This window comes from Sitodiplosis mosellana, unplaced genomic scaffold (genome assembly GCF_009176505.1).
Source record: "Sitodiplosis mosellana isolate CC-2019 unplaced genomic scaffold, AAFC_SMos_1.0 Smas_scaffold_1, whole genome shotgun sequence".
Classification (NCBI taxonomy): domain Eukaryota; kingdom Metazoa; phylum Arthropoda; class Insecta; order Diptera; family Cecidomyiidae; genus Sitodiplosis; species Sitodiplosis mosellana.
This window is the reverse complement of record NW_022595244.1, coordinates 16257336-16280047: the sequence shown is the minus strand read 5'-3', so window position 1 is coordinate 16280047 and position 22712 is coordinate 16257336. Positions and strand designations below refer to the sequence as shown.

The 22712-nt window shown below is 36.8% G+C and overlaps 2 protein-coding genes across 13 annotated transcripts; both read left to right on the top strand.

The window, feature by feature from the left end:
* The first annotated feature begins 45 nt into the window (after window positions 1-45).
* Window positions 46-1541, top strand: LOC129580529 (uncharacterized). Its single transcript, XM_055471036.1, has 5 exons — window positions 46-300; window positions 369-493; window positions 561-652; window positions 729-942; window positions 1019-1541. Exons 1-5 carry the CDS (start codon window positions 218-220, stop codon window positions 1414-1416), a joined length of 912 nt encoding a protein of 303 aa, XP_055327011.1. The 5' UTR covers window positions 46-217; the 3' UTR covers window positions 1417-1541.
* A 407-nt stretch (window positions 1542-1948) lies between these two features.
* On the top strand, window positions 1949-22008 carry LOC129580527 (serine/threonine-protein phosphatase 2A regulatory subunit B'' subunit alpha-like). Of its 12 annotated transcripts, none has more exons than XM_055471029.1 (10): window positions 1949-2052; window positions 2230-2801; window positions 13303-17173; window positions 18358-18446; window positions 18641-18874; window positions 18981-19408; window positions 19495-19648; window positions 19731-20016; window positions 20088-20161; window positions 20828-22008. In XM_055471029.1, exons 3-10 carry the CDS (start codon window positions 15269-15271, stop codon window positions 20916-20918), a joined length of 3261 nt encoding a protein of 1086 aa, XP_055327004.1. In that variant the 5' UTR covers window positions 1949-2052; window positions 2230-2801; window positions 13303-15268; the 3' UTR covers window positions 20919-22008. The 12 variants fall into 12 exon arrangements, 10 of the variants coding, with proteins under 10 accessions (XP_055327004.1, XP_055327007.1, XP_055327006.1 ...); XR_008689365.1 differs by lacking the exon at window positions 1949-2052 and adding an exon at window positions 20366-20493 and having other exon boundaries at window positions 2096-2801; window positions 18981-19414; window positions 20828-21037; XR_008689366.1 differs by lacking the exon at window positions 1949-2052 and adding an exon at window positions 20366-20493 and having other exon boundaries at window positions 2098-2801; window positions 20828-21037.
* Window positions 22009-22712: the final 704 nt, after the last annotated feature.

Genomic DNA, 22712 nt, shown 5'->3' with positions numbered 1-22712 from the left:
CGAGGCAAAAGAGAGAGAAAAAAAAATTATGGTAAACGTCGCGCAAAGCAAATTGACAACTTCAATTTTTTCGTGAAGTCTTATTTACATTTTGTTTTGATTGCTTTGTTTTGGTTTCGAGTGATTGTCACATTGGTCGGTGTATTTTTATTTGTCGTCGAATCGTGTGACTGCTTATCAAATTTTCAATCAACATTTTCCACTCTTGCGTTTTTAAATGCTTTATCGCTCAATTGTGCAGAGGATTTTGGAAAATTATGTGAAAGACTCTCATTTAAATCAACTAAATTTAATTAAAAGGTATCAATTTGTGTGCTTGGACTTTGACTTATCGCATGTTTCTAACAGAAAATTCGGATTGTTCACAGATTTTTCGGTAGCAATATGTCCGACGAAATCAATGTGTTCAATGGCACGGTTGACCGATACAATGGCATCACAATTGAGACGGAAAACGAAGCAGTGGGTGAACAGTTCGCCGAGAAGCTAAAAAGTATGTGCACTGTGCATATATTCCGAATGTTATGTAAGGAATTAACTTATATTTGACCTTTGTACAGCTTCCCTCGCACACTGGCAGCAGAAGTCAATGCGAACTATTTGGTTCAAGGTGAAAACCAGTCATGCACAAATTGTTCCAACACTTGTTGAGGTAATAACTCTAAATCACGAACTTGAATCATTTTTATGCAAATTTTTTCGATTTTCCGATAAACAATTTTACGTAGAATGGTTTCGACTTTCACCATGCCAATGCGGGATTCGTTATGATGTACAAATGGTTGCCGGTTGATTTATCAGCAAATATTCCCATTTATGCGCACACAATGATTGGCGTTGGAGGTTTGGTTGTGAATGATCAGCAACAGATTCTTACAATCAAGGAGAATACATCCATTGTGCCGGGCGCTTGGAAACTTCCCGGTGGTTATGTTGAACCAAGTATGATTGTTTCACTCATATTTTTATCATCCATTCAAACTATTTTGATTCTTGAACTTATTTTCTTGCATTTCAGATGAACATTTAATGGATGCAGTTATACGTGAGGTGTTCGAAGAGACAGGAATCCAAACAAAGTTCGATAGTTTAGTGTGCATTCGACACGCTTTGGGTGGTGCAAATAGAATCAATTTTGGATTCGGATGCTCCGACCTATACTTTGTAATCGCTCTGAAACCAGAAACGCAAGACATCACCAAATGTGAACGTGAAATTGCGCGCTGCGAATGGATGGATTTCGATAAATACTTGGCACATCCGAAGGTGCATGAGATGAATCGAGTGTTCCTACAAACATTCATATCAAATGAGGCGCGAGGTATTAAGCTCAGCTGCAAAGAATATATCCATGAATTGCTCAAACGTCACTATCAAATCTATTCCATTGACAATAGTGCAAATGTTCCACTGTAAAACCAGTAACCAGTTCAAATATCCTATGAATAATTTTCTCTTCATTCTCTTTTATATGAATTTTTGTATATTATAGAATTTTGTTTTGAGATTTTATTGCGGAAATAAATATATTTTGATTTGAATCAATGGAATTTCTCTGGAAAGTCGTTCATCATAGCATTGTTACACTATATTCCAATGACCCGGCACAATCAATCACACATGTGTGTTGAAATGATGGAACGAAAAACTGGAAAGGACATCTAACACGAGTCGATTGTACAGATTGAAAATATTCCAACCGCAGATGTTATTATTGTCCTTGTTGTACTTGGTCGTTTTCCTTTTCTAACGCAATGAAAACAGTTTTCACATTGGAGATATTCCATTGTGCACAGATGAGTGCACACATAGGCACACATACATGGATTCACACACACACACACACACGCACACATGCATACACACAGGCAAACATGGACTGAACGACGAACATAGTAAGCGAATGAATAGCGCTTACACATACATGTGCATTGCGTCAGTCATCATCACACTTCAGAATGTTTCTTCTCTTACTCGGTCGGTTGGTTTGTCCGTAAATATAGTGGAAACGGCGCAGAATCCAAACTCTCTATAGAAATATCGAATATATGAGTAAAAATCATTCGTACACGGCTTGCAAATAATGGATTTTAATATACTCATCACATTTGATTTTAGATACTGTTCTGTATACTTCTTCGAGTAGTTTTCACAGAAATATTCGATATTTCTTTTTTCCCACACTCTTACTCGAGCCTCAGTTTTTCATTTTCATTTTTCTTTCAATAGATTTAATTGGTTTTGGTGGACGTTTTTATATGATTATTATTGTTGTTGTCGTTGTGTGAATTTATTTGTGGTTCTCGAAAAAAAAAAATAGTGGAAATGAACGTGATTTTAAAATTATGAATTTCAATTAATCGGTAAAGATCTATAAACGTCGAATAGAGTAAGTTTTCTTTTACGTTGTGCTCTAATGGGATAATTTCAAGTAAAATGTGAATCAATTCGTGTCAAAATGGAGAGAAAAGTGCAGACATTAGCACGGAATCGATATCCGTCGATTCAAACGATGCAGAAAATCGATTGCAGCAAATAGCCGTATTCTACGGCACTTGAAAGTGCAAATGAAAAGAAAAAGTTTCACGGTGCTGTGACAGAAAGAGACCTCAAAAACACGGAATGATGGAATCAAAATGGATTTCATTCAAGATTTATTAGTTTCGAGCGAAGAAAAAGAAAATGTATTTCATGAGTTAAAATTAGAGCAAGAAAATAAGGAGGAAAAAATCATGGATAAATCTGTGAATTCTTCTTGTGGCCGAATGGACGTATAAGCAGCAGTGTATTTTACATACTCGGTAAATATTTTGATTAGTTTCGTTTGTTTATTACTAAATTTGGATTCGTCGGTGGCCTGCGTTTGTAGTGCCAAGGGTAGCAGCAGCCGCTATAGTTGTATTTGTTTTGACTACGTTAAAAGTTGCCGTCGAAAGTTGTTTGTTGCTCATTTCGATCTTTTCACTCGCGGAGAGGGTAGGGTACGCACGTGCGCCGTTCCAACGTCGAAACGGTACATTTTTCCATAGCTTACTTATGCCTTGAGGACACGAACGATGAAATTGTCGAGAAATTGGATTAATAATCAAATTGCACATTCCAACAACAGCAACAACATCCGCGGCGACGGCAACAGCAGCAAGGAAAAATCATTTTGAATTATTGCGAGATAAAAATCTGATGGGCGCTAGGGCTAGCTGTAGATTGATTGCTCTCGTTCTCTCAGCTTTCTGATGAAAGTGCCCCGAAGTTTTTCAAGTCCAAGATTTCCACATAGCTACGGATTTAAAGCAAAATAAAACAACAACGAATATAAGCCACCGCCGCACGCATCTATTAATTAAAAATGCCTGAAACAAATCTCTCTCTTTTTCCTTGCTTCTGCGATGCGACTCGTCTTCAATTTCTTGGCATCCGTTGTGAAGTCACCGGACGATAATGTCACTCATGAAAATGGTGCTTTTTTCAAATCTAAAAATATCGACGAAAAAATGTGTGATTTCATAAGGAACAAACACACATCGTTGTTGGTTCACAGTTCGAGCCACTTTTTGCTAGCCGCTTTCTTTTCAATTCATCGCGTTTTTGATTCATGGCTTTTTGTGGCCGCCTCTACTACTTTCCGATTACTTCACAAAGATGAAAAAAAAGGAGGAAGAAAATCGACTCGTAGATAAAATGCCTAACTAGTATCACAGCTCAAATTAATTCTTGATTATAGTGTTTTTTCTCGATCTTATGAATGGGAGTGTGTATCGAGCGAGTGTGATGAGCAAGAAGGGAAAAGAAGGAAAAGAGGAGATAGTAATAACCATTGGAAAAATATCAAGATAATAACGATTGGAATGCCATGGTTTGTATTACCAAGTGATCGAGTATATCGATAACAACCGAGATGACCTTAAGAATCATAAGATATTATGTATACGCAACAGAAGAAATTGACACCGAGAAAATAAAAAAACATAGAGATTCCGAAAGTGAGATAAAATCCAATAATGAAAGGATTCCATATCCACTTTATTGATTAGTCGGCAAAGTACAGAAAAACAAAACATTCGCAACGAACAATCAAATTTTATGGGAATGATGATAAATGTGAGACAATTACGTTCCAACGACTCCAAATGAACAGTTGTAAGATGTTAGATTTGTTTTATGTGATGTCAAAAAATCTGCTGCATTTATGGATCGATTCTAATGGGTCCACTAAAATGGTTAGATTCTTTTTTATTCTCGTTTTGTTTTTCGAATGTCTATCATTTTGGCGTTGTTATTGTTTTTTTTGTGTATTTCAATTCCGACGCTCCGCATATATGGTCATCGTGCACGTTCAGGGTGTCATTGGACTGAATATAGCCAAACAAAAAATGCCGAAAAACAAGTCACATGCACATAGCGGTATTCAGTCGATCGAATGAAACCGCTGAAATGGTGTTTGTGCACGAGTGTAATAGAAAAATTAAATGCTTAACGCAATTGAACAACAACAAAGACAAAATCACTAAAAGTGGGCGAGGAAGTGAGAGAGAGAAAAGAGGAAAACGAAACACAGATAGAAAAAAAAGCTAAAATTGAACTAGAGAAACGTAGTCATCAGTTACATGAGATAGGAAAAACATATGGGAAACCGTACACATTACAACCAATATATGTATGTAGTTAGCATAAACAGCATGCAGTGTGCAGCATGGGTGAGTCGAGATGAATATATGCGAGAAACGGGCGACACGAGCGAGAGAACCGAAAGTGAGCGCGGAATCGATATTAGTTTGTGGTACGTCGTTCTATGAGCCGATCGCTATTTAGGTTGGTCGCGTTAACTAGTAGCGCTCGCGACGTGAATAATGAAAAATGTGCACAAACACACGCTCGACTGCCTGTCGATAGAGTCTCCTCTCCTATGCGATTGAATATATTTTATATGTTGTTTTTTTCTTTCCTTTCTGCTTTGTCGTCTATACTATTTACATCACGAACGATTTCTTCGCTCTATTTTTCCTCTGTTTTTTTTTTTTCGAACGGCACTTCCCCTGCACGCATATGAATAAAAGTGAATTTTAACTGATTCTCGTCGCTACAAACACACGACCAAATTGAGAAAAAAAAGCAAAACAAACCAATGAACGAACGAACGAAACAACAACAAATCGTTTTCCGGAATATTTTGATGATGGAAAACTCGTTCGTTGACTGCTGGCTGGTCGACCGCATCTGGAAATGGAAATGGAAGCAAACGGAGAAAAAAATATGACAGAGTCACCGAACTAGAGTGAGAGAGAGAGAGAAAGAGACATAGACTTTCATAGCGGTTTTTATTGCACTCGGGCCTAATGGCAATTTTCGGTGATTGTCATTCTTCACTTTGTTGAATAGTTCTCACTCATTTTCTCTTTCAAATTTTTCTCCCTTCCCTCTCTCGCGCCTCGCACACGTTCTCTCTCTCTCTTTTGTCCGTATTCATCGTATTCGTCCGTAGTCGTCATCGTCGTCAATGCTGTGTGTATATCTTTTTCTGCATGTATAAAAATTTTAAATTGTCGCGCCGCTCGAATGTGGGATCAGCTACAACAGCACTCCGTATTTATTTTTACATTTATTCACATAAATACCGTCGATGGGCTCGAATCAGTTGCGCTGCTGTGTGTGTTTTTTTTTTGTGTCGTATTTTCTTGTTTTCTGAATACCAACAACACCAAGAGTAACACCGACGACAATAGCTCGCCGAAATAAAATGAGAAAAACAAAAATTGAATAAATGAAAAGAGCTGTAATAGTAGAAAGAATAGGCCACATTTTCACAAATCATATTTCGATAAGTGTGTTCGCGTGCACCGTGACGACCGTTTATTAAATTGTACGTTTCTTTTTATCTCTCTCTCTCTCTCTCTCTCTCTTTCTCTCTCTCTCTTTTCGATTGGTCCACTGAAGTTATGGTTTGCTTTTGTTTAGTGCTTTTTTCATGTTCATTGTGTTCATTTTCATCGTTGTCACACATATTCATTTCCATAAAAAAGTACACTGTTTGTTGATTGTTGAGTGCTCTGTGTGTGCGCACCGTGTATTGTTGTTTGAACGAAACGGTAGCTCACTGGAAGATAAATACACAAAGTTCGGTAATATTCATTTGTTTAGAAATTACGCATTCATATCTGCTCGAGCAACTTTTATGTTGATTGCATATTTTGATTGTGAGGGAGTTCATGTGATGTGAAGTACCAACTCTATTCATTCGTATTGTTCTTCTGGTTTTTTTGTTGTTGTTTTCATTGTTGTTCTCATGTGACCAATCATTAGTTATTCAGTGTTGTGAATTATTTTTCGGTGGATGCGTTTTAATTGTTTTAGATTGAATGATGACGATGAAATCCCCGAAAAAAAACTATTCTTCATTCTATTTTTTTTTTTTTTTGAAAAAGTGTCTGAAAAAAAACGGTGCGAGTTTTAAAAAATCCATTGGGCCCTCGCATATGTGAATAAAATTTATTGTTTTACCAAGTACATTAGTTCAAAAACGAAAATTTTGTGAGTTTTTCTGCGATACAATTGTTGAAAATTAGAATGATTGAAAAGTTGTGTTGCTATTTTTCTGCATCAATTTACATTTCATTGGATCGGTCGGTCGGTCAAGCGACCGGTTGGTTGTTGCGCAAAGAAATTATTGTGAAATGGATGTATCTGATTCGAAACGTAGATAGCAGTCGTCATAAGGTTCTCGGCTCGAGTCAAATACATTAAAAACGTTAATTAAATTATTCAGAAATGGCGAAAGGGAGTGTAGAGCGGTAGAGAGCAAGAGCACGAGAAGTGAAATAAAACTTGAACTCAGTGACGACGAGAGTGAGCGGGCATGCAATCCAAATTAAAAACTCATGTTGATCGTTTTTGTCATGCTTTTAGTGCCCACTGTTCAAACATTTGCAACCGCACATCTAAGCATATATGCGAGCAAATAGCCGTCCAATCTATCTCTCGCTCTTCGGCTGGATTCAATTGAGCACAGTGAAATTATTACTTCTAAATGATTCCATTCAAATAAAGGTCATACTTTGAACAACATCTTCTCATGTGTCTGAGTGTGTATGTGTATTCGTGAGTGCTGTGCACATACACACACAGGCGCGGGTGTTCATTTCGTGTATAGACAAATAGTGTGTGATGTAAATTTATGAGTTGCTATTTACGTTGAAACTATACGTACAATATCGTTTGATGATCGGATTGTGTGATGTCATATTCATTGAAAGCAATCAATTTTATAAATAACTACCATTTGACAGTGGATTGTTTTTAATATCCACCAAAAAAAGCGGTTACGGATCACCCTGAGCCTGAGCCCACTCCAAGTCAGCTTTCTCTAATTCTCAATAGGAAAACATAGAAATACGTAAAATAATGCAGATCACGATCTCTTGCTCTGCTCGCTGCTCGTTCGCTCGCTACGCTCGGTGCAAACGTCGTCGATGCGATGCGACATTACAATTGGATACTTTAATAAAGAGTAAGTTTAGCATAAACATCACGAACCGCACTTCATATATGCGTTGAAAAAAAAAAAAAATAAACCGGGTCCATTGAACTATCTGTGCATATGTTCAACGCAGAATTCAAAGTAAAAGCCACTGTTGACATGAAGAGAGAGAAAAAAGCGGAAAAAATATATAATAATCATCGCCAATTTTGCCAGCATTGTCTCCGGTGTTTAACACAATCAACACCAAAATGATGTTGTTACCGCGCCCGACTTCGCTGGGCGACGATTGAATACGATTGATTAATTGGATATTTATTTGTGGGAATTAAATAAATCGTTTGTGCTGAAATTTAATCGGAATCAGCAGATTGATTAATAAATTAAAAACCAAATACGTCTGGAAATTAATTAATCGTTAAGGTTTTCTTTGTTTATGGCCGAGACAAGCCGAAGAAACAGAAAAAAAATGCTAAATGCTATTTGTTTATGGTGTTTAAAACGACGAACACGACACATAAACAAAGATAATGAGGAGCAATTGCAACGTTGAAATGAGCGGTGTACACCTATTCCACATACACACAAACAACGAAAACCATAGAGACTGCGTTTATTGCGATTTGTATTCGTTTTTGCACGCATTTCGTAAAAGTTTTTTTTCTTTCTATGTTGCTTTTATGAAAAGAAAACGCGCAAAGCCTGTGGAATTGCACCTTCTGGGCGTGAATGTTGGCCGATAATTATAAACAATTTGAATAAAGTATAGCGCAAGTCATGTTAAGTTTTTCCTACACTTTCCATGCCATTCCATTTAATCGTATTATACACATTTATTTTTATTTTATTTTTTCGTTCCCAAAAGAATGTGGCCGCGGAATAAATAGCGGTAAAAATGAATGAAATTCGGTCGTGACTTTTCTTTCTAACGAAATGTGACCAAATTTGCACATACAAACCCACCAAACAACAAGCAAATCGCCAGGCCATACAAACCGACAATATTTTTTTTTTATTTCAATTCCACACGAGTGTTTTAATATTTTCGAGATAATCTTTGAGTATTCTTTGGTCGTGCAATCGCCATGTAAACGCATTGAATAATTCAACGAATTTCACCGTTTTGTTAGTCATATGTTTTATTTAGTCTTTTGTCTTTTTTTTCTACAACTTTATATTGTTGATGTTTGATTCTATATTATGTGGATAAAGAGAGATAAAAACAATCTTCTAAATCCATTAAGAAAGAGAAGGGAAAAAAATACAGTTGAAATGATCAAAATGAAGTCGTTCTGACGTTGAGTTGAATAAATCACACGAGACACGCCTCACTCATTCTCCGACCATCAAATTTCTATTCAAATCATATTTCATTGACATTATTGAACAACTGCCGAAGATTCATTAAAGTGCTGCGTATTTTCTCTTCTCCCGTATGTGTTACGCGGAGCTAGCTAGCGAGCGAGTGCGCGTTCAATCTGAGCGATTGAATTTCCTTGAATTATCCATCAACTGAATCAAAGAAAGAAAAAAAACTATGCAAACAAATTACGCGATTGCTTTTTCTTCAAATATGATTTACGAATGCGTTCTAAACTTATGAACGTGCAGAAAGTGAAGATAGAGCAAAGGAAAAAAGCGTAGCGTTCCGTAGCAATCAAATCACTTAGTGTTCAATCAATCGTGTTTTATATGTGTGGCAAGTGCAAAAAGCTAATCTTAGCCAAAGATAGAGCACGCGAGAAAGCGATTGTGGCGGTTAGCTAAATGCGATTTGAGTATTGGATTGCGTGGTACGGATGGATTTAGAATTTGGAGCTATACACAGAGAGTTAAGTGAGAATCGGCCGGATTTCACAAATACAAATAATGGAGCAGTTCATTTTTTGTTCGGTCCGCTTTCGCGCTTGCTTGCCTGCTAAGGATCGCTTATAATTTTGCAATCGAAGTAAAAAACTCGTGAATGATCGCGATCACAAAACGCAAAATGGTAATTTACATAAAAACCGAAAAAATCTCTCGATCTGTTTGTGCGCGCCCATTTCGCTTGCGTAATAGAACATGATATTCGGTGTTCACATTACAAATCTTCACGCCCAGTAAGATATATTGCACTGTTGTTGTATGTGCGGTGCATTTCTTCTACGTCGAATTTCGATTTTCCATTATTTCAACGTATGACCCGATCAAAAGACACACAAACACACTCGACATCAAAAGCGAATAAGAAGAACACACTGTGTCTGACTTACAAAGTAATTGCTTAAATAAATTAAATTGTTCGTACGTTTCGCATGGTTTTTCATAAGCTCCAGTGCCGCAGTTTTATGTTTGCTAATAATACAATAATTTGGACCGAGATTGAGTGAGTGATCCGATGCAAGCGAGCAACAGAACAAAACGATTAAACAAAACTGTTGCAAATTTTCTTCAGAAAAGCTAGCGGCGGCCGATGCTGTGGTGGCTTGTTTTTGCACTTGGCAAAAGTCCGTGCATGTGGAACACAATTGCAAACATTCAACACTGAATTTGAAATTACGAATAAATCGACGATTCAATTTTATTTATTAACGAATAGAAAATGCATAACAATAAATATTTGTTCATCAACTGTTGTATTGTGTCTGTTCGATTTTTCTTTCTCATTCATTCGTTCGTTCGCTGCTTGTTCATTTTTACATCATTTGAATCAATTACGATGTATAGGTTTCTTTGCAAATTATCTCCCGCTGCCCGTAATGCTTGTTTTGTATAAGTGTTGCTCGTTTTTTTTTTCTTCGCTTTTTATTCCGCTGCTGTCTTCTGTTTCATTTGCGCAACAGACAACTTGTGCTAATGTATTCCAATTGTGTGGTGAAGCTACACGGGCCCGAATCATATATGCAAAACAAACGTCAAATCGAATATGTATGGAATTTGTGCTTTCATATTCATCGCTTAGCCGTAGCGCAATAGACGAAGCAGTGTTGGATTGTTTGCTTCTGAATGATGATGATGATTTTTTTAATTTAGTTTGCATATGTTTGTCGAACAAAACTGTTGACACAACGATTGTCTGTGATTTTTACGAGCCCATCGTAACATTTTTTTGTTGTTTTATTCCTTTTTGATCCTCTTTCCCTTTGGTTTGAGTGGTTTTCTTAATGATCATTGTGTTGTTAGCGTTTGTTTTTTATTTTGTCTGCGATTTACAAATCACTTCTGATTGAAACGTTTTGTTAATTTTGTTTTGCATAGTGTGCCAAATTACCGTAAATGGGTGAGAATTATAAAACGATGGTTGAATTAATAATAATAATGATATACAAGAGATACCGCGCTAGGTGCGCAATTACGATACTTCGATTTTAACTGGACAAAGACATTCAAATCGGTTCGGAAATTTAATATTTCGACGCTAAATTATTGAATCGCAGTAACCATCAGGTGCGATACGATACGATACGATACTAAATCTCGTTCGGTGTCTTGTTGCCTCATCATTTCAAAATCGTAAAAGCAAACACAATAATTTTCATCGCGATGATGTTGAATCGCGTGCCAGTTTTAAGAAGTGCATACTGCTTCAGCTTGAGCTAAGCTTATGCTGGAAAAACAAGCAGAAAAAATAAGAAGATTGTAATTGTATTTCTCTCCTTTCGGCAAATCGGCGTGTGTATGTACTTGCCTTCAAGTACAATTTTGTCTTTTGCTCGTCGATTATGCTCTCCATCTAGTCAAGCGGCCTATGTGTACGTGGTTAAGCGAATTTATTCAACTTTCTCCCATCTCGTCACCTTATTTAAGTCACGTTTCAGTCGCGGCCGTTTCATTACTTCTGTGATTATTTCTTCATTTTTCTTTGTTGCCGTCGTTGTTTTGTTTAACTCGTGCAATGTTTGGATCGGCGACGTGGTTTCTCATACACCAAAAAATGTCGTATCGTTCATCACATCAAAACCAGTAAATGGACGGGAAGCTTTCGATTTTTTTTCTCTTCTCTCTTTTGCCTCGCTCGATATAATAAGAAAAAATGGTGCATTTAACGATTACAAAGTGAAAATATAAAATACGGTGTGAGAACTGGCTTCTGCAAACTATAATCGATTTTGCTTATGAAATGCATATTACCATCTTAATTGTGAGTGAACGAACCTACTCGACTTGATATCGACGCAATTTCATTCCCATACGATCCACACCAGATATAAATAAACACTCCTAAACCGCCGAAAAAAAACGAAATCAACAAACACAACAGTTGATTCCATCAAGACCGCGAGAGAAGCCGGCTGCTCTCAATTGTCCCAGTGGATCCTAATTAATGACGTACGATTTTTGTTCTTATAATGCCAGTTAATGAAATTTTTATCGTGTTTTCCCGTCATTTTTCACGTTTCGTTCAGTTTTTTTTTGTGTTTCTCTACGCGGCGGTCGCTAATCATTTGAAGGCACCATTGAGCATTACTATTTTTGAAATGAAGTTTATGTCATTTCCATAATAAATGTGAGTTTTTACGTGTATTTTTCTTCTGTTTCGCTTCTTTCGCTCGCTTAAAAAGTAAACAACGACCACAACAACAATGACGACGTCGACGAAACAGAAGAAAACGAACGAAATTTATATGTCGTGTGGCTGCAACAGCAGCTCACTACTTAAATTATCGAATTTGGATGTATATGAAGCGTGGGACGTCTCCTTTACTCGCAAACATACATTTTTACTTCATATGGCAATGCGACAGCACCGAGTCAACGACAAAATGACACGGTAGATAAAGTCACCAAACCAAATGGAATGAAATTTAACGAATGTATTGTACTGAATTGAAATAGACACCAAATGTTAATGAACGAAGCCTGTGTAAGTGTGTAGGATTTTTTGGGTTGAATCGTTATGACGACGACGACGACCATTTTCTGATGAGAACATTTAGCAATGCCAACCACAGTGACATAAAATCCAAGCATTTTAAATGGAGAATCAAAAAAGTTGGAACAAGAAACTAATGAAAATGAAATAAAATAGTTTTTTGTGCTTTTGAACCGGTGACAGCTTGAACCGTATGCATCGAGTCATTATCTCCATTTTACACAGACAATTATTTACATTTCTCTTTAATTTGTGTGCTTCTCCTGCTTATTGTTGTTGTTTGTTATCTTGAAAAATTTCATTCGTTCGAGATTGTTTAGCTCTGCACGATACATAGCCCAAATCAACATATGTTCAACATTATTGCAATTGGTTACACACATTTTTGATGTTTTTCTTCGTTTGATTTCGTTTCGAAATTTCAATCATGTGTAGCGCGCAGCCTAGTTCGATCACAATAATTGGATTTGTGCACAGCCAGCCCAATTCAATCATCGTTCACTGTGTGCGAATAATAATAGTAAATGTAGAAAAGACCCCATTCGGAAGAAGCAATTTATTCGTGAGGATTCATTTATCAGTAATCTATTTAATTACTCCGTTCCCACCAATTTCTCTATCGAATCGATTGTTTTTTGATCTCCCCGAGCCGATGGCATCGATTGTTCGATGTCTCTCAATGGCTTATTCGAAGCATGTGACGCCCTTCCGTTAAATTCGATTTCTTTAGTCGATTTATCATTGAAGATTTATCAACTGACTGACAATTGTTTTTCACACCATCAATCGCAAACATAAACATTTGTTCGATTCGTTCTAAAATTCAGTTTCGTTACGAACGTGTGTCCAAACTCAATTGATAGGCCAACTGTTTTTATAGTTTTTTACATTCCAATTCTAATATTGTGTGTGGTGTGATTATTTTTGCGATAAATTTAATGGCATTTTTTTTTCTTTCTCTTTCTGTTTTTCATTGCAGTTGCAGATCGCAGCGAATACGAAATTGTCCAAAGTGTACAGCGAGTGATATTAAAGTGTCTGTGTAAAAGTGATTGATTTCGCTATTGTAAAATTCGAGTCTCGTTTCGACCAACGGCGACAAAAAAGTGTGTGTTCAAAATCCATTGGGAATCAACGAGAAAAACAAAAAAAAAGCCAGAGAGAAAACGTCGAATCACATTTTATCGAGTCAAACGAAACTAAATCCAACAACAAGAGAAATAAAAAAAGGCGAAAAACAGAACATTCCGGGTGTGTGCATGCTGATATTAAATTCGCCGACCGGCGATATTTGAATTTGTGTGTGCATTGAATGCGCGGCGCTTAGAGAGAGAGGATCATTCGCAAATCTATTTTGTGTGTTGGCTTTTCGTTTTTGGAGCACAAGATTCGTAAATTTCGGTATAAAAATAAGCAATTGCACATGGCATCACGTAGCCGAAGCGCACTCGAATAGTGCTTTTTTTTATTCTTGTTGTTGTTGCCTTTGCTTTGTGTGTGAATGAGCGATTTGTACAGTGAAAAAAAGTGTGTATATATATAAATGCACGGTGGACTGAGGAGAAATCGCATTGAAAAGCGTCCCTCTTTCTGTCAGTGTTTTAATTTCACAATCGCGCGGTATTGTCGGTGTGTATTTTAAATGGTTTTCATCAGTGAACCAAAATAAATTGCCACGAGTACATAGTGCTACGGTGCGGTCTACGAACACGAGAACCAGAGATATTACTATATCGAGACGAGAGACAGCATTTCGAAAAGCGATTTTTATTTCGGAGAAGAAGAAAAAAGGTCAACGCAAAAAAAAGCACACAAAGCCATACACATTTTTTTGCATATTACCTCATACAATAATCTACTTTGTGTCAAAGAAAGACGAGAGCAGAGATAGAGAGAGGAAGAAGAAGAAGAAGAACAAAAACACGTTGCGCACATCCTCATAATTAGATAGGGAATGAAAAAGAAATTGTGTTTCCGCATTGAAAATTACACAGATATTTATAGTTGAAACGTATAATAACGCCACAACATAAAAATTGAATTTGGATTCTTTAATTGAGTGTAAAATCTATTCAGAAACATTTGTTGTGAATTTAAAAAAAGTGCAATCGAGACAAGTTCCAAGTTTAGACCGCAAGCTAAACTAGAATTTTCCAATGAAAAAACCGTTCAATCTTTAAAACCTTTTAAAGAGCGACAAAACAGCATGAATTAGTGTCGAAACACGAGAAGAAAAAAAAAGAATCAGGCGGAAAAAAAACAGAACGTTGTAATTAAAATTGACTGTGAGCAAGTGTTAATAACCTCTGCGAGTGTTTGTAAAGTGCATTTAAATTCAGTCGACACAAACTTCGGCGACGACGACGACGACGACGACAACGACTCACAAGCGACAAGACAACGATTTATATATACACAAATGCCTATGTGCCAGTCGCTGCCATACAAATTCATTTGACCAAATTGAAAATTAAATGTGCGATTTCGATTGTGCTGTGCAGCGCATCCTTCATTTCGTCAAACCAGTAACTTGTTGTTTAAAAATAAGCCGAAAAAACGAGCACCACACACACACATTTCGCATAAAGTGCATCATTGAAATACCAAGAAACTCGAATTGTTCGTGTGTTCATTGTGATACATTCAGCGCAAAGATATAAAAAAAAAGAGTTGAAAAAAGTGGATTAACACCAAAAAGTGACCCGAAAAAACGACGCGATTTCCGTTGATAGACGAAAATAAAACCAAGTCAATTTGACAGAGAGAATAAGAGTTATTCTGGTATTTAGCAAAACAGAACAAAACGAAGCGAAAAAGAACAACAAAGACTATTGAAAGTTGTGAATTTGGAACATTGTTGTGCATCTGATGTGTTTTAGTGTGTGCGGTGGTTTAGGTGAACGCTGCAAACCAATTTTCACGATTCGGTCGGGTTTGATTGCGTCATGGCAACGACTGCCAAACAAACATCTTCCAATTCATCAGCATCTTCATCGGTTCGAAGTTCTACAGCAACCGTTTCACAAACGCATTTTCAACAAAATACCTCCTCCCAATTGAATATTACCACGACCCATCATCGGTCATCATCCCTGTCCGATTCACCAATAAAATCCACCACAAATCATATTTATCATCATCAAATTTATCGCAGTACAAATAGCAATCAGAACGAGCAGGCCGAACAGGACATTGAGATCATTGCAAAACAGATATCCGATCACGCTGAAGAAATTTATCGGACATGGAAGGCTCGTGGTTTGTCAACACCTGAGATTCTCAATTGTCATTCGGTGAATAGTGACGCATTTGATATAACATTAACGCCGTCCGTACAAAGATCGTTGCGACGAAGTGAGTCACCGCAATACGAACCGAAAATCACATTAGGCGAACTATCAAAATCAAGTAATTGTATCGATACGGTGTCGGCATTGCCCAATACATCCGCCAAAATGTCGAATTCAAACCTTAAGAAACTAGTCAGCACATTTGTAAACGAGGACCGAGCCCGACAACAGCAGCAACAACAACAACAACATCAGCAGCAGCAGCAGCAGCAATCATCGATCGTCGCTCGTAAAACCAATATACTTACGAGCGGCACGATAAAAGATGCATTACGCAAATTCGAAAACATTGACAACAATGCAACAACAACCAACATACGGCCAAACTATTTAAAAAATAATCGATCGCCAAACAATAGTAGCACAGTGCCAAGCGCACCGATCGCCACGACAACGATTGCGCAACGTGAAAAATCACTAAAATTGCAATTAGATCAAACGCAACGAGATCATTTGCATTCACAGTCGAGCAACAGTTTGGACACAACTAACAAATTGAATAAGAATGTGCCCGATGTTCTCATCAATACGATTGAACAGGAGAAATTGATAAAGCCATCATTATTACTTAATAATAGCAATAATAGTTCAGTGTCTAGTTCGAGTGGATCGGCGACATCGACGACGACGACATCATCAACAGCAAATAGTAATAGTTCAGTGGCATCGCGAAAAAAACCAGAAACTCCGGCCAAACCAGCCAATTTGCTCAATCATACGCCCGCATGGTCGCTGAAAAATCGACTGAAACCCATTGAAAACGGTAGCAGTAGCACCAACAACGACAGCACAACCACCGTCAAGGTTGACAAATCACACGAATCGTCGACGGCGACACCGACGACGACGACAAAGACGAAGACGACAACCGCTCCACAGTCAGCAATCTCGAACTATGACAATGACATTAAGAGTGCGAAATTGGTGAATAAGCAAAATTCTAAAAGCAGCAAAGTGAACAAGTTAATGGATGAGGTTTTAATGGAAGAGGAGAGACTTATAAACGCATTAAAAACTGGCACTATTCTCAATAACGATAAATTGCCCGAAGTGATAACGTCGACACTATCAAACACAAATAGCAATTCAAAAAGTCAAACCAATAGCAACACAACCAATTCAATGACAAATGCAAAAATTGTCACGGCAAATGCTGAACCACAGCAGCCAACCAGTTGGAATGGTGCTCAAAAGCCAATTGCGACGGAGGTAGCGAAATCGACCAGCGTCGCTACCAATGAAAATGGCGCACCACAGCTAAACGAAGTGGATGGCATACATTTGAAAATGAACAAATCGCGACCGAAAAATGATGCGGCTGTACCACATCCGGAACTTAGTTTACACACAAATAAAACGGGAACGAAACAGGCTGGTACAGTGCCTGCTGTTCGACCGTTTTTGACACGCGGTTCGGTCGCCGAACGTGTTCTCATGTTTGAAAAATGTCCCGAAATCAAGGCTCTGCGAAACGCACCAAAGGATGCCAACAAAGTACCGGTAATTATTAGTCGAAAAAAAAAATCCTTTGATTCATATTTCGTAATTCATTTCGATTCGATATGATTTGCTCGAGCCTCGAGTCGTTCTCATGTTACAATAGCGCCGAGCGAGAGAAAGAGAGAGAGAGAGAGAAAAACCAAGTCAATGATAGGGGGCCATCAAAAGCGGTTCACTTGCAATTGTTGTTTTCGACAACGCCAAGGGTTCGTCATTTGTCCCCATGAAATAGTTTCGCAAAGTCACATGCCTTCAAAATGATTATTTCTTTTTCTCTTTCATGATTGTAAACGTTGATGCACATCAACACACGATTCGAATCACATCGATTTTGTAATCAAAATTCGAAGCGAAAAATAAATCTCGTGACTTAATTCACGTAGTAAATAAGCGTAGTAGTTTGGCGCTAAAACTGAGAAAATCCAAAGATTTTTTGCATTTAATTGCCCCGAACCCAAAAGAGATGAAGAAAGAATTAAAGTCGTAAAATCAATTCGATAAAAATGGGATATAATCGAGATTGACACAAGGCAAAAAGTACGGTGGCAAGAAACACAAACGTATATCTAAATTTACCACATTGATGCATGGCACTTAAATTAGGATGCAACGTTTAAATTATCGATTCGCGACAATCAGTCGCGGAAACTCGCATTCAAACTACTGTACACAACCGTGAACATCATTATAATTCGACGAGGTTTTGCCTATTCGAATGAAATCATATCGATCGAAATGAATTTGAATCAAGTTGAATTATGAAGAAACCAAGTGTTCTTGACAACTTCTAACGGAATTGTTGACATGATTGCCACCAATAAACAGCAGAATAGCTTAAGTTTTTGCCAAATTGGAACGAAATCATTTAGTTAGCTCGAAAAACTTATAGAATAGCCCGTCGCTATTTTTAGCTCGATGGTTAAGTTTTAGCGAAGCAAGAGACAATAAAGGCAAATGTCAACAAAGTCAATCATTGTTTCACTTGAACGTGGCCAAGTGGAACTTATGACTAAAATATGCAAAACACATACACAGAAACCAATTCTGATGCGGTTTTGCAAAGTCAAGCGTCACAGCCACTTATAAAATATTCAATTGCACTTGTTTTGTTTCATTTTCGTGTGAATTTTGTTTCCTATTTTCCATTGAACGAAATACAAAAAAACAACAACAAAAACCAACAGGCGAAGCCAGTGCCGAAGCCAGAGCAACAAACAACATGCACTACACTGCAGCGCACCATTCGAAACACGAAAAATGTTTACATCCCAAGGTAAGCTTATGAAAACATTTTACACCCTTCGCATACTTGACATCAACTGACCCACCAGTCGTGTCTCGATATGGGCGTACCACGCTTGGAATGCGGAACCGTTTAACCTTTTAATACAACATTGATAATGATTTGGGAAATAAATTTTAACTTTTTTTTGGCGCTTCTGTCTGTCTGTCTGTGTACAATTTTAGATTTCATTTTCCGTTTGGAAAACCATTGTCATCGATTACATTGGAACAGACACTGCAACGGCTTTCGGCTGCATTCGATGCATATCCAAATAATGCCATGTCCAAAGATGATTTTGTTAGCGTGCTAAAAATTTGCTCGCTTCCGTTCTACTGGCGAATGCCTTTATTCAATTGCACCCAATTGACGCCAGCCGGACTTGTGGATGGGAAGCGATTCGTCGACTTTTGGAAACAGTAAATATTATGCTGGTTTTTGCTTATGTTCATTTCTCTTCGTGTTCATTTCCATATTTTGTACCTGTATGCTAATCACTTGCATTTCTTTCTCTGTTCGTTGTAGGATGTCTGTGTTTTGCAATGATTCGGTGTCCCGTTTTGTTTATATAATGTCACGTGGCCAGCGATCACGGCCATACATTTTACCTGAAGACTTAGTTTGCTTGGTGCAGGATGTCGTTGATACACATCCAGGTCTTGCGTTCCTCAAAGAAGCCTCTGAATTTCATTCACGCTATGTGCACACGGTCATTGCGCGAATATTCTATGCGGTTAATCGCAGTTGGTCGGGCAAAATATCAATGGCCGAACTTCGACGCTCCGATTTACTTCAAGTCTTACGATTGCTCGAGGAAGAGGAAGATATAAACCAAATCATGGCATACTTTAGCTATGAACATTTTTATGTAATCTATTGCAAATTCTGGGAATTAGACCGTGATCACGATTTGTTTATCGATCAAAATGATTTGGCCAGACACAATGACCATGGTTTGTGTTCGTTTCAAATTCAATTTTAGTTCAGAAATTCATCATCAGAAGTGAGAAATTAACACGATAATTCATTCGTTTTGCAGCCCTTTCCACGCGAATTATCGAGCGAATTTTCTCCGGATGCGTCACAAAAACCGCCAAAGCAAACAATCAACGGATGTCGTACACGGAATTCGTGTGGTTTTTACTGTCTGAAGAAGATAAAAGCCATCCGACAGCCATTGAATATTGGTTTAGGTGAGGTGTCAACGCTATGAAACTGTGACAAATGTGGCATTTTAATCTAATTGAATTGGTTTTTTTTATTATTCTCCAACAGATGCATGGACTTGGACGGTGATGGTGTTCTGTCAATGTATGAATTGGAGTATTTCTATGAGGAACAACAGCATCGCATGGAGTCAATTGGAATTGAGACTCTTCCGTTCGAGGATTGTTTGTGTCAAATGTTTGATATGATTAAACCAAGTGTCCCGGGTTGCGTTAAATTGGGCGATTTGAAGCGATGCAAAATGACACCCATTTTCTTTGATACATTCTTCAATTTGGAGAAGTACATGGAGCATGAACAACGTGATCCATTTGCGTCACAGCGTGAAGATGAAGTAAGTCCAGTGGGAACGAAGCCATTGAAAAAGTTTTTTTTTTCCTAATCACTTTTTGTTTGTCTCTTTAGATGTCCGATTGGGATCGTTATGCGGCTCAAGAATACGAATTGCTTGTGGCCGAAGAGGGTGGCGATACTCATGGGTAATTCTCTTCTGCACAAATCATAATCAAATAGTCTCAAATGATTCTGTCACAATTGCATCATTTCCAACAACAACAACAAAAACTCGTCATTTTCATTACCTTCATTTCATGTCATGCGCCTCTTTCATGGAATCCAAAAACTTTCTAATTATTCTTTTTTTCTTACAATTTTTTTCTTTCTTTTTTTTCCACATCCAAAAGCCGATAAATTATTTGTCACCAAAATAAAAATCCAAACGGTCGCTTCACATTTTTTTAAGTTTATAATTTTGGTTAATTTAAATGAGATGAAGAATGTAAAAAAAATATATATATATATTCATTAGAAGGTGAGCTCAATGTTTCAGTGTGAGGAGTGCGTGTGGTTTTGTTGTTTTTACTATTTTCTATTTTTTTGGTTGATTCTGGAAATTTATGTTGGTTCTTAGATGTTGAAATTGAATTTTTTTTTTATTTGTTTCGTGTGTTTATTGAATTGAAACTGACTAGTTGAGACACAGCAGTTTTTTTTAGGGCGAGAGCTAATGCTTTGCCAGAACAAAACTTTTTTAAAATTTACTTTGCTTTTGAGCTGCCAGAGTTGAAAAGATTTCTTATTTTGAACATCATTACTCATTCATTTATGCCGATAACTTTTTTTCTTTCTCTCTCTTCCATTCTTAGGTCTTATGATGATGAGGAGGACTACGAATCGAATATTGATATACTGGAATCACATATGGACGATCAAAGCGGTGACATAAATGAGTTGTAGTATTGCCTCCAACAAGAACAGCAGCAGCACAGCCAAGGCGACGAATTTTGAAATTCTGCGCAACTTTTTTGCGTTTGTGTGTGTGCGGTCGAATCAATGACAAATGTGATTGAAATTTAACAAACAGTTTTATTTATTGGTGGATTCAATCGAAGAAGCAAAAATGAAATGGAAAATGACAAATTCTCAAAAAAGAAAAGAAAAAGATAACAATTTCAATGCGAAAATACATCACGCACAATCATTATTAGAAGAAGATTTGGAACAAATACATGATTAGTTGATTAGTGCCATGAAATTGCAAACCTGAATCAGGACATTCAATTGTGCGACTCTATGTGTGGAACAGTCAAAAGGAAATTTTGCAAAATGGCTATTTTTTCACCCATATTTATCTTTCGATTTAAATCGAAAAGAAACAAACAAAAATTACTACCGTGCGGTAAGGATATAATAGTTAGACAGATATAATTAACAAATCGTTGCCATTGTCCGCGTGTTTTCATTGTTCCATCTCAGTTCTGGAGCGTTGACTCATTTTGTTCTAGATAACAGAAAAAAAGCGATATGCGAACATGTAGTCAGTTGCATTAGAACCTTGTTTGACGAGAACACAAACAAGCAAAACAAAAAAAATGATATAATTAACATTTTGTATTTATTTCCAATGTTTTCAAATTGAAAAGAAAAGAGCAAACTTTTAAAGATATAATTTCACCACATCACCAAATGATTAATGTAGTTTTTAATGGAGATTCATAAAATTTGTTTTTATTTTAGTTTTTTCTCTTTTTCGTTCGCTTGATAATTATTTAATTTATCTGAAAATTTGCCATTTTTATTTTGCACGTATTCCTTAGGAAGTTTTTTTTTTTTTAATTTTATTTATTTAAATACTAGAAACACAACAAGTTATATAAATCGATTGAGAAACCCATCATCAACAACAACAAAAAACTCAGTACCTTTTAACCATATGAATACTATATATATATTTAATGGAGTAGAGAACAAGTTTAACCTAAACCGAATTGTCTCCAAACTGACGAAATGAAATAAAAGCGTCCAAAGATAGTAACTAAATACCGAATACTCTTGATGTGTTTTGCTTTTCATTCAGTAATTTTCATCATTTTAAATCAATCAACATGTTGCAGCTTCTTTCAAACCTTCAGCTAGCTTTCGATCACAAGCTTAAAAATCAATTTGAACAAATAAATCATTGCTTACTATTTACTCAACAAACAAATGCTACAAAATCAAATAGAAACTTAGCTAAACCATAACAAAAATGTAATCTTTAAAAGCATGTGATATTTGATAGACATAAACATTTTTATAACATCAATTAAAAGAAAGAGAAAATGAAATATCCAAGGAAACTTCAATTCATTCAATATATCACATTCACCTATCCTCCTGTTGATTTCAATTAATTTGTTTGGATTCCCTCCTTATTTCATTGTATACGAATGGTTCATTTTTATTCACATGCGAACGAAATGGTTCAGTATGAAATGTAATTTGATTTGAACGGCAACAATATGAACAACATCCTCATTATTTCAGCAGTCATAATCCTTTCATCTGAATATTTACTAGTAGAGCCATTTTTGACTAGATAGACAAACACAAAATAAAAATGAACAGAGAAAAATAAATCGTATTTTCAACTGAAAATCAATGCAAAAAAAAGTAAGTAAAACATGTATATGAATAATAGCGACACATTAAATAAACCAATAAAAGTGTCGGATTACCATAGTTATGAACATGCAAATAATATTTCAAAGT

Bases quoted from the DNA above. Each gene is read 5' to 3' on its own strand.
- LOC129580529 (XM_055471036.1), top strand. From the start codon at position 218: ATGCTTTATCGCTCAATTGTGCAGAGGATTTTGGAAAATTATGTGAAA. The intron at 653-728 runs GTAATAACTCTA...AATTTTACGTAG, and splicing joins TTGTTCCAACACTTGTTGAG to AATGGTTTCGACTTTCACCA. The intron at 943-1,018 runs GTATGATTGTTT...CTTGCATTTCAG, and splicing joins CGGTGGTTATGTTGAACCAA to ATGAACATTTAATGGATGCA.
- LOC129580527 (XM_055471025.1), top strand. From the start codon at position 15,269: ATGGCAACGACTGCCAAACAAACATCTTCCAATTCATCAGCATCTTCA. The intron at 20,017-20,087 runs GTAAGTCCAGTG...TTGTCTCTTTAG, and splicing joins CGTCACAGCGTGAAGATGAA to ATGTCCGATTGGGATCGTTA. The intron at 20,162-20,827 runs GTAATTCTCTTC...TTCCATTCTTAG, and splicing joins GAGGGTGGCGATACTCATGG to GTCTTATGATGATGAGGAGG.